At 46.1% G+C, this 12,575-nt stretch overlaps 1 protein-coding gene across 1 annotated transcript in view; it reads right to left on the bottom strand.

The window, feature by feature from the left end:
- Positions 1 to 679: 679 nt before the first annotated feature.
- LOC106813059 overlaps positions 680 to 12,575 on the bottom strand; it is a 36,590-nt gene continuing 24,694 nt past the window's right edge. The window contains exons 5-8 of the mRNA XM_014817103.1: positions 4,374 to 4,550; positions 3,751 to 3,895; positions 3,094 to 3,174; positions 680 to 2,816 (exon numbers count right to left, since the gene is read on the bottom strand). Coding sequence (XP_014672589.1) covers positions 1,715 to 2,816; positions 3,094 to 3,174; positions 3,751 to 3,895; positions 4,374 to 4,550 — 1,505 coding nt within the window. The 3' untranslated portion in view covers positions 680 to 1,714. The remainder of the gene's footprint in view (positions 2,817 to 3,093; positions 3,175 to 3,750; positions 3,896 to 4,373; positions 4,551 to 12,575) is intronic.

The following is a 12,575-nucleotide window of genomic DNA, read 5'->3' as shown; positions in this document are numbered from 1 at the left end:
CCCATTCACTCACTTATAAAGGCGGTAAATCTTTCTAACCTCGTTACAACGTGCGATAGATGGGTGTCTATCATAGAAATAATATACTAGTTATACTAGTCTCTATATTATATTTCTATAGTGTCTGCGCGGGTGCCTACTACCTGCTAACAGAAATCACATTTTGTAGGAAGATAGAACTGTGTTTTAAAAAAGGAGCGTATGAAAAGAACTCTCATGAAAAGAACTCTTTAAAAATGCGAGTCGTATAGCCTTCCTAATAAAATAAAAGAGAGCCGAATTCGCTATACATTCCGATTCCCCGCAACGCCGAACGTATTTATGTACATTTTTCGTCGCCGTTGGTCGGCGCCAGTGCCACTCACGAGAAGTAGGGCATAATGCTAAACGAAATATATTCACATAAAGGTTTTGCTTACTCATTTTGCCAAGAAGGGCAAAGCTACGGGTGGCTTGCGCTCTGGGGTGTTGACCTTGTGCAGTTAGCCCGTCGACGTTGCCCTAGCAGGCCGCTAGCTACGTCCCTGCTTACTTTATTCATTACGCTTATAAGGCGACGAATCACCAGAGAACAAGTACCCCTTCCCCTATCTATTTTTCCTGCTATTCAAATTGCAAAATGATAAGTAAAATAAAACACAACAATCAGCACATAACGAAACCACATGAGAAATAGGCATTTTATCCCAATATACTTACTATACCACTGAATTTATTTTCATAACTTTGTAGTTTTGTATAAATGTTAAGAATTCAATCTATAGCATAAGCACAATCTAAAATGTTGTCCTTGTTGAACGTTGGCACTAGCTGTGTTGCTTACATGTAGCGAATTCAGATATCTGAACATATATATTTCGAAATTAGTGAATTACGTAAATCGTAAACCACAGTGGACAGGTTCTCTATTGTGTTGGCTGGAAAACGAGTAATGATCAACTAGTGTATTAAGCGAGGGCTGTATTTACACAAGTATCTACTTCATGCAATCTACACTCACGATACTGAAGCTTAAATTTATGTTTCATGCATGGACTGTTACTTACACAGCAGCCGTACAAAAAAATATCTCACATTTGATTTGTAACGATCATATGCACATACATATAACAATACACACAGACCTACCTGATCTCTCATTCTTTTCCTCTCATTCACAGAGATGTACAATTCGAAATGGTTTTTGCAGAATCAGCAAGAATTTAACAACCGATTTTCACAAGATTCATGTTGATCACTGTACAAATCTCACTGAACACATATACCTATGATACTACAAACACACACGTTGCTGTGAGCAGCACCATCGCGGTTTCGCTCGTCACTCACCGCAGCCGACTTCTGTGCATGGTTTCACCCATACAATAACGTCCGTTTGTACAAAACTCATGGAAGACTTGATTTGCGACAAATAACACGTATAATAAATAATAATAATGCACTAAAACAGACGATACAACTAGACCACACACAAATCCATTCATTAAGTACCACTTACAAGGTTACAGTACAGAATGCTCCACAAACACTACTAAAAGAGGTACATCGATGAACCAGCGCTATAAAAAGATTCTTAAAAACATTACAATATCACTGAACGCTGCTTTAAATATATAGCTGATCCTTGAAGCCATGCTTTCTTTCTGTTCACACAACAGCTGCTTTTCAACAGAGAAACCCGGGTCAAGTACAGGGCTAAGCATTACGTTGCAGGCTATAGCTGCGTGACCGCGCCACATGCACCGAGGGTGTCTACTCGCTGTAGGCCACCGTTCGCGTGCAGACTAGTGTGATTGGTGTGTGAGCTGGCCATCGTCGGCTGTGCTACTCTCGCTTCTGCAACCTGATCACGTGACCAGTGTGGGTTCGCCACACCGGTGCTCACGCTGCCCCTCTGCGGCTGGTTGCCACCGTTCCTCACGTCTTCCACGCTGCACTGGAGAGCCGCGTCCGACAGGGAAGCTACCGGAACGTCGCGTTGCCGTTCCTGGACAGAGCGTCCCGTACTGTGCCGCCGATGTTCGCTCGCCGCGGACGCCCCGTGCGCGTTCGCTCGCGGAGAGGAGGCGTGGACGCGCCGAAGTGACTGTACGCCGGCGACCTGACCCCCGTGGGTCGACGTCGCGCCCCCGCAGCGAGCGACGTCCGACTGAGGCGCAGCAGCTACCGGGGCGTGCGCGGGGTGCTGGGTCGTCGTCGTCGTCGTCGGCTGACACCTGGTGCGTGAGATCGTCATGAGGGTCACGGCCTGCTGCGTGGCCCGCGGGCGGGCGTCGGTGACGGGCCGGTGCGGGTTCGGGGTCGTGCGCGGGGTCACCGCCTGCAGGATGTCGTCTGAAACGGTCGCCGAGATGCTGGGAATGCTGGGAGCGTGCGGCCGCCTGCACTTGTGCTTCTGTCTGTGTGGTGTAGCAGCCTGCGCGTGTACTGATGGCACATTAGCCTGTGGTGATGACACACCACTGTGAGTTTGAGCTGATGGCACGCCACCGTGAGTCTGTGGTGATGGCACGCCACCGTGAGTCTGTGGTGATGGCATATTCAACGGCTGCGCAGACGAGTTGCTGCTAGCTGGCACCTCAGCCTGTGGCTCCATCTGTGGGCTGGGACTGCTGTGAACTTGTGCCACCGTACTCACGGAGCTGCGAGCCGTCTCTGCACTGATAACAGCGATCTCTGGCGGGTTTGAGCTTGCCCGTGTGGAGTTAGCATTGGGTGGGAGTGACGGTGGTGTTGGCTGGCCTGGCAGCACCTGTGAGCTGCTGATCGTAGGCCGTGGTCTGTACGGCGGTAATCCCAGCATGCTCTCCTGCGACCTGCATGACAAATAATCTGGCATGAAAATACAACTACGCACGTGACTCACAATTAAGGTACACCACGTTGGCAATAGTGTCGCCTGCAGTTGCACGGCTACATAACTCCACTCCCCTATAATAACATGAGACGTTCCGCGTGCATAATTTTATTTACACTACCTGTACACGCAACATCACAAAGGTGGCAAACTAAAACGATTCTCAACATAATACCAACTCTATACGAAAATCAGCGGATATAGATGGAATAGCATGATAAAAAGTGAGGGTTTACCTGTAGCTGGGAGGTAGTGATGGGTTCCTGTTGCTACGAGCTGGAATGTCGAGCATAGGTCTCATTGTACCTGCATTTGACCTGCACACATACAAAAACAGACCGAGCCAATGAGCAAGGACAATATGAGTGTTAGCAATAACATATGTCTCATGGAAAAGTAAAAATATGAACTCTAATATAATTCATCCATACTTTGAAACAGAAGAAAGAAATCTCCTTGGAAAATCCTCGGAGCATTGCAAATACCAAGGTCGGCTGGTTATGTAGCTAGTGTGGGTGGAGGTATCTGTAGCTACGTCGTAGAGAGTACTGGGGTGGACTCATTAGTTGGTGAGCGGGGTGGGGTGGGGATGGTGTATGATGGTGGTGGGTGGTAGTGGTAGTGGTAGTGGTAATTGGTGGACAGGTGGGGTGGGGAGAGGCGAACAAAACAGTGCCTTTTTACAAAGGCTGCACTCCCTCCTTCCTCAAATCCTGGATCTGCCCCTGTAGTGTGTATGGTGTATGATGTTTTACATGTAGGTACGTGGGGGAGAGTACTGGGGTGGACTCATTAGTTGGTGAGTGGGTGGGGGTAACCTATTCTTGTATTTAATTGGTGCTGCATACTGTAGTGGTAGTGTTAGCTAGTGTGTATGGTGTATGATGTTTTACCTGTAGGTAGGTGGGGGAGAGTACTGTGGTGCGGTAGTTGTCTCTGGCGTTGATCTCTCCCACAGAAGTCTCAGCCGGTAGTCTTGCATCGATGCCTGGTAGGACGGTGGGGGTTGTCGGAACTGGAACTCCGGGTACAGCATAGCTGAAAATGCACGCCGAGCGTGAATATGTTAGTCTAGATCAACAGATTTGGAAAACTGGGCTAGAGTCTCAGCCGGTACCGGAACGTCGCGTTGCCGTTCCTGGACAGAGCGTCCCGTACTGTGCCGCCGATGTTCGCTCGCCGCGGACGCCCCGTGCGCGTTCGCTCGCGGAGAGGACGCGTGGACGCGCCGAGGTGACTGGACGCCGGCGACCTGACCCTTGAGGGACAGATGATTGACCGACTGATGAGATCTATTGGGGCTGGGTAGAGGATCTATTTCATCATGTATACACGTTTAAAAGACATGTGCGCTCGCCGAAAGATTATTTGCGAACAGGCACATAATCCACTATAATGAAAGGAAATCTGTATGGAAGTAGGGGAAAATAAACGAAGTCAGTGTACCAACTTTTTTCAACTGGGAGCCAAAACAATCGAGAACACTCATTGAATGACGAAGCCAACACCAACTCACCAGAATAAGGGTGCGCTCCCCGGCCTCCATACGTCTGAGAGTTGCGTGGCGCGAACACGTCATTGTTTGGGCCGTTGCTGTGGTTACGGAACCCCAGAAGCCAAGAGCAGTTGGGAGTATTTGGAGAGGTGATGCGCCATGCGACTCCACTCACGGTAGTCAGAACCATGCCAACACCTGCAAGCACAACCAAATGAAACATATATAGGGCCTAGATACCAAATCAATAAATAGCAGGAGTGATAGATATCATCAAAAATACATCATACACTGTACACGCACGTAAATTAAACGTATAAATATGCACGTTACTAGTAGCAACTAACACACCAACACTAATAATTCAGAGTAGGGCGCAACGGCACCAGGGCATCAAAATGCTTAGCCTTTGTGACTGCAAGCCTGTTTTTTTTTCAGTGACAAAAATCTGTCTCAGTTGAAATCGAATAAATTAACTTATAAAATATGTATATAGTCAGAATCCATTCGACATAGCTGTATCTCCTCTCAATCGTATTTCTTTTAAGGAGTTGTGGGGGTACCTCTACCTCTACCTCTACTCTACTCTACATTCGCTATGGCCCTATAGCTCCTTGCTAGAAGTCCCGGATCTACCCCTGGGTGTAAATACAGGATTAATGTGTCTTTCATTCTAAAACGCAAGCTTTCGAGATGCACCTCTCGCCATCAGATTTACAATATCGGATTTCTGTTACACACTGTTACATTATTGCATAATTTTATCAAGAGTCCATAATAGAACATTCTATATAATTTATATATATATAGGCCTATATATATATATTATATATTATAGATATAGATTTTCTATTATGGACTCGATTATATTATACACGTGCTGTCGATGTGACTCTGGTAATCAGAAGCACAACCCAAACGCATGCTCTGTCAAAACTAAAGACACCTTGGGCCTATAAATGGATAGATAAATTGCATCGTCATGCATTATATTTACATAAATATACAGTGGAACCCCCTTACGTAAAAATTGGTGGTGTCGCACTATAGCGGAAATCTATACTGTATCAGGTAGTGAATGAAAACATTTTATTTACTCTTTATATTATTTGTAGGTTATCTATTTCTGATATAATGTACATATATCAGGGGTTAATAATGACAAAATCTGTCATTAATTATTAACCCTGATGTATATATGCGAGATGGCAGTTAAGTTATACGACTCTATACAGAATTCTATCCGGTTAGCGTTTTAAGCGTATTTACTGGATTAACTAGAAAAGGCAGTTGTCGCCAACCACATGTATCCCCCGTGTTCTCCCCAAGATGTGTAAGTATACGAAGTTTGGTCGCGCTAGGTCAATTAAGGGCCGAGTTATAGAGCGGAAGGGAAATATGATGAAGGTCAAGGTCAAGGTAAATGTCAAATAAAGGTTGCAGTGACCTGGTTTCGGTACACGACACACCTTCTCCCCAAGATGTGTAAGTATACCAAGTTTGGTCGTGCTAGGTCAATTAGGGGCCGAGTTATAGAGCAGAATGGAAATATGATGAAGGTCAAGGTTAAGGTAAAATAAAAGCCGCAGTGACCTGGTTTTGGGTAGCGCTAGGTCAATTAGGGGCCGAGTTATTGAGGAGCGGAAGGAAAATATGATCAAGGTAAAGGTAAAGATCAAATAAAGTCGTAGTGACGCTGGTTTTTGGGTAGCGCTAGGTCAATTAGGGGCCGAGTTATAGAGCGAAAGAGAAAAATAAAGGTCGCAGTGACCTGGTTTTGGTACGCTGCCCACACTTCTCCCCAAGATATGTGTAACTAGACCAAGTTTGGTCATGGCTAGTCAATTAGGGGTCGAGTTATAGAGCGGAAGGAAAAATCTCTGCGGCAGACGGAGCGGCGGCGGCTGTAGCAGACATGACACCCAATAGTATCCCGGCCGGACTTCGTCGCGGGGATACAATTAATTAGTATTTAATTAATACCATTATAAGTCATGCTTCTTGGCTTATAATTCAATGATAAAAGCTGTGTAGAAGAATTCTGATAAGGACACGCTAATATTACTGAGCTGAAGCCTAATATGGATACTGCATGTGCACACAAAGCCATACAGTAGCTAATGACATTAAAAACATATAATAGCACACTCCTGATACAGATACTAGAGTGTTCTTTACTAGCTGTGTTGTTAGGCAATTAGGCTATTGGCGGTCGAACAAACAAGCACCTGTGAATAGCGCTTTGCTTTACTTAAGAATATGGGCAAACATGTGATATCTAAATACTGCCAATTGAGTACTCAAGTCATAGGCATGTAAACTACGTCTAAATACACAATGAATGGACGTGGCGGGCACTAGGTGTACCACATACTATGCTAACATAATGTTCACGGCATAACTGTTGGACTTTTTTGGTTTTAGAAAGCCAACATTTCTAGTTTGCAAACCGTCATAAGCGGTTTATTTTTGTACCGAGCGTAAAGACAAAACGCAATATTTTCATTTCAACGGAGGTGATAATGATTGATTTGTAAATTCAATTAGATTACTTGAGCAGCGGTGACATTTAAAGCCGCCCCTACAAACTGTAGGCTGGCACATTATAATAGCGGCTTGATATCAGTTCAGTGATAGTTCATAAATGGCTGCAGTACACATATGAGGACTTCATTCAGAGAAGCTTGATGGAGCCGTAGCTAGTATTTTCATAAAGTATATATAAATATATGATATATAATATATTATATATATATATATATTATCATATATATATATATATAAGCATAATCGTTGGAAACGGGCCGTGATGCGTTATAATAGTGCAATTTTTCAGCAGCAGCAGTTTAGTTATGATTCTCACTTCCCTCTAGTTATAGTATTCTCAAGATTATAATTGAGTGAGACGCGGATTTCCAGGTTGCCTATACGTACTATTCCCTTACTTTACTTGGGCCCATTGAGCAGTGTTTTAACGGAGTTTTCCAATAGGTTGTCAGCTGATCAACCCGGTAACTGATTTCATTGCCCACAAGGTAACATCCACAGGCACTTGGGCCGGTTCAATAATAAAATGATGGTTAATAAATACAACATGTCAGTACTAGACCTACCAGTACCAGTAATACTAATAGTCTTAATGTTTGATTTGACCTAATAACTTCACTTCAATACCATCCAATACACCGCTGCAACACACATTCCTATAGCGCGCACGCCATTGTGCACAAATACACAGTCATATAGAGCTCTATATAGAGATTCCCTATTATCTACTCCTGATAATCACGATGTGCTACGGTGTGCACGCGTGCGTGTATGTGTAAGACAATCGCGACGTGCTACTGTGTGCGCGCGTGCGTGCATGTGTTAGATTATGACGATGTTCTAGTGTACACACGCGTGCATTACGTAATGACAAACAGCAAGACGGCGTGCAACAAGTATGGCCTGCATCATTAGCTGCAACGCTTACCACGCGTGCTGTTCATAGTCAACCTCGCCTAACTACGCAACGTGCAATTTTGCAAGTTAAATGACCTAATCGGCTTAGAGAATTTGATTGTCAGCTATAGTCGGAGTTGAAATGGCTTTTCTCGGTTAATCGGCTCGATAGACGCGGTCTTGTCGGAAATTAATCCGTTTAATGCGTTGTTTTCGTAATCGGTAGCGTATCACTTAAATTCCAGGCGCTATTAACGCTGCTTTAATGGGCACTGCCTGCCCATATTCTCACCACCTCCGCCTATTCTTTTTACCGGCACTTCGCGTAAAAAATTGTATACACTAAACGAGACCTCCATTGGTTTACTACTTAGCAACCTAGGTCGGGTAAACATACCCTTAGGTCAATAGTACAGCTAGTAGAAAACTTGTTCAGACGGGTGCGGAACAGACCCGCTTTTGTAAAACAGATCAAAACTGTGGGTCCGTCCTGCAGGTCCCTGAGTGAAAGTGAATACTTCACTGCGCACCGCAGTGCAATGACCTACCTCCGCACAGCTAACAACGCTGCGTGCCGATCATTGTGACTGTGAGTCTGTGAGGGCCTTCAATACACACCCAACAATTTCTACACCTATCCGTCTGTCTCTGTCTCTGTCTCTGTCTCTGTTTCTGTCTCTGTCTCTGTCTCTGTCTCTGTCTCTGTCTCTGTCTCTGTGCGTCGTGCTCTCTCGTTTCTCATGCTGTCTCCTCTGCTCGTCTCTATCTCTCTCTCTCTTTTCTCTCAGTCGCGTCTGCTCTCATCTGCTTGCTCTCTCGTCTCCTCTCTCTCGTGTCTGTCTGGTCTGTCTTCAGTCTCTCTCCATTTCTCTCGTCGTGGCGGTCTCGTCCGTCTCTCTTCTCTCGTGTCGGATCGTCTCTGCTCCTCTCGTACTGGTCTCAAACCGGCGAATAAGAAATCCAGAGTGATAACGGGGATGCGGGCCTCTGTCTGCTGGTCTCTCGTGCTTGTCGTAGCCTGTCCTACACTGTCTGTCTGTTGGCTGTCTGTCTATCTGTTCACAACCCCGCCGCCGGTTAGTCGCGGCTCATGTCGTATATATATCGTACCTTAATATAATAGTGGAAGGGAGCCGTAAGTGTCGTTTTCTACGTAGTTACTCCTGTCGTCGAGCTCAAGACCAGTGTCGCGTGTGCTCGCTGCCGCAGATACGAGCTGGGGGAATCGAGATGGAGGGGGCCCCTCGTGGGGGCGGGGTCGGGCGACACTTAGATTCCGTTCTACGTTAAAGAAGCGATTTTCGACGTTAAAACGTGACTTGTTCAGTGCCGTGGAAACCTAAAAGTTCATGTGCCGCGAAGAAAGAATCTTCCGGCATTCATTCGTGGCGAAAAACACCGCAACGATCAAACTTTTACCAGATCGCAAAACTCGGGGACAATGCGCATGCAGTCAAGCAGAGTAGCGCTGAATACGCTTGTGGATGACGTATGGTCTCGCAATCGCAACGCCGCACCGAACAAATTTAAGATCGGCAATCGGCATGCGCATCCGAGATCACAGCATTGAATCACCTGGCTACCGAACGTGCACGTGGTGTTGGCGCGCGTGGTGGGTACAACTGTAGCATGTATGTATGTATGTATGTATGATAGGTGTGTGTGTGTGTGTGTGGTGTGTGTGGTGTTGTGAGTGGAGTGTGTGTGTGTGTGTGTGTGTGTGTGCGTAGTGTGCTGTGGGTGTGTGTGTGGTGTGCTGTGTGTAGCAACCTGTACATGCTATGTATTTTAGTGATGTAGAATGTGTGTGTGTCGTGTTGCTGTGTTTGAGTGGTTGTGTGTGTGCGTGTGTGTGTGCGTGTCGGTGTGTGCGTGTTGTGTGGTGTGTGTGTGTGTGTGTGCTGTGTTTGTTGTGTGTGTGTGTGGTGTGTGTGTGTTGTGTGTGTGTTGTGTGTGTGTGTGTATGTATGTTGTGCGTGTTCGTTGTGGCGTGCGTGCGTGTGGCGTAGTGCGTGCGTGTGCGTGTTGCGTGTGTCGTGTGTGGCGTGTGTGTTGTGTCGTGTGGTGTGTGTGGTATGGTATGTTTTTTATGTAAGTGTGCGTCGTGCGGTGTGCGTGTGCGTGTGCGTGTGGCGTGTGTGTGTGTGCGCGGCCGTCGTGTGTGTAAATGTGGTATGGGTGCGCTGACTATTTTTTAGAACCGTTTCGATATGTTATCAGAGAGCACAACTACCACTATATGAGTACCAATAACCTTTTGAAAATTGATGTTACTAAAAACTATTAACGTGTTTTTCTCACGGGTTTTGAATTGATGAATGGTAGGCTATCTAAATGTAGATTAAAGGTATAATAATAAACATTTAATTAGGTGGACGGCCTTCAGACTAGCATAGCATAAGCCACACTAAAACGCACGCCGACGAACGCAACGCACGAACGCACAGCACGCAGCCACCTGCGGCCGGATACGCCGCACACCGCACACACCAAAGACATTGCGGGCTGCGGTGTATAAACACCAATCATGCCGCGCACGAGTTTGTGAGACGAAAATTAAGAGCAAACCTAGATCACAAGCGATCACCAGGCTGCAGTTGTGAATGTGTGGATATGTGTGACGTGTGTCGTCAGGTGTGCTGGTGTGCGTGTTTGAGTGTGTGCATGTGGGCTGTGCGTGCGTTGCCGTCGTGTCAGTATGTATGGCGTGTAGTTGCGTGGTCGTGGGTGTGTTATGTATTATGCGTGTGTGTGCGTGTGCATGTGAGCAAGTTGTGTAGATAGAGGACATGTGTGTGCGTGGGTGCGCGTGGTGATTGTGCTGCGCATGCCCGTGGTGTGTGTGAATAAAAGGTGTGTGTGTGCGTAAGAACAGCGAGCCACCCGCCGTCACAGTCGTCGCACATAATCATACAGACACAAACGGGAGGTGTAACACCCTGCCGCCGCAAGTCCACTGACTTTCCGAAGACAGTATTCTACTTCAAGACACTCCACATGCTGCACTTATTTTTATAGAATCCCTTGCTTATACTAAATCAACTTCCGTGAAACACCCGAATGATATTTACAAAAATAATATCTAAATAAGTGAAATTGTACCACTAATGATTACCCACGGAAACCTTTCCCTTTATTTGAAAAATTGAGTATGTTAATTTTATCAAAGGGTAAAATTTCAGATTTTATAATATATTAGATATATCTTTTTAAACAAATATTGATATATGATCTCGAGTCTACATATCAGTATTTACTGTAAATACATCCTCAACTAAAAGGAGAGATAAATGTAAAAACGCGCTTCCCTCAAATCATACCCACACTCAAACCAACGTCTGGAGACGGGTAATAGCTAGTAATTATATATATATATAACTCTGGGGCGCGCGCAGAATACATCAAAATCAACATGAATTCTTTAGTACATGTGCACTACACACACATTCGCTCGCTGCAGAGCGCAGGTAACGGATAGCAACTGCAAACACGGTGACGGTAATACTAATGCGGCGGGCAATTATGGGGAAGGCAGCGCCCAGTAACATAACTAATGGCATGTGGAGTAGAGGACGCAGAGGAGGCGGAGGAGGAGGAGGAGGAGGAGGCGGGGGACACGGCAGGATGACTGATGAGGAGAGTCGGGAAGGAGACAGGTTAAAAGCAGTGGCGCTGTTGCTAAGAGCCCGTAGCCAGCCGTGTAGGTAAAGCCGACGACACGCACATCCTCCGTGAATCGCCTTCTATTCTCCCTAGCGCTCACGGCACGCACGGAAGCGTTGCTGTGGGCAGCGGAGTCACGCGTGCCGTGTGGGTGGTGGGGGGAGGGCCGCGCGCGAGAGAGAGAGAGGGGGGACGCAGGAGAACAGTGCTGGCGTGCTGATAACAGTAATTGCATGTACTATCTCTCATGCTCTCGTGAGTTCGGTTACTTGGTGTCAAGCAACGACGTGGGTATCTGCTCTGATTGCCATCAACCATCTGCTTCTTGCGGCCAATTTTAATTAGGGCGACACAATCAGTTTAATGCGAATAAATTAAATTCACAGCGCGCGGGACGTGTCCGACTTTCCCTAATTAAATTTGCATCAAACTCATGCATCTGTCCCATGCACAACAACGCAGCGTCTGATATTTTTAAGTGCCTATCACACCCACCCATCTGTCGGCATCGCAGGGATTTCGACTGAAAGGCTACAATTATAGGGCTTAGTACAGTTAGTTTACTCAGACAGACAGTTATCCATCTTTAACAATCTATATTTCGTATAGCACGTGGATGATTTCTTTGTGTGCTACTGGGTACGAAACATATATCTGGCTGACATTTCGAAAAATGTCATTTTAAGCGAAACAAGGTAAAGAATCAACAGGAACCGTTCAATAAACATTAATACAATTCCCGGCAAGGTAATGTAACATGTTATCAGAACATCAAATATTTGCAAGCACGGTGTTAACATTATGGGGAAAGAGCAAAAGTAATGAAAAAGGCAGGTGGAGGGAGGCACGGGTGGAGTGGGTGAGCGAGCGAGTGAGTGAGCGACTGAGTGCGTGAGTGCGTGAGTGAGTGAGTGAGTGAGTGAGTGAGTGAGTGAGTGAGTGAGTGAGTGAGTGAGTGAGTGAGTGAGTGAGCGAGTGAGTGAGTGAGTGAGTGAGTGAGTGAGTGAGTGAGTGAGTGAGTGGGTGAGTGAGTGAGTGAGTGAGTGAGTGAGTGAGTGAGTGAGTGAGTGAGTGAGTGAGTGAGTGAGTGAGTGAGTGAGTGAGTGAGTGAGTGAG

The sequence above is a fragment of the Priapulus caudatus genome, unplaced genomic scaffold (genome assembly GCF_000485595.1).
Source record: "Priapulus caudatus unplaced genomic scaffold, Priapulus_caudatus-5.0.1 Scaffold720, whole genome shotgun sequence".
NCBI classification, from domain to species: Eukaryota; Metazoa; Priapulida; class Priapulimorpha; order Priapulimorphida; family Priapulidae; genus Priapulus; species Priapulus caudatus.
This window is presented reverse-complemented; position numbering and strand designations above follow the sequence as displayed.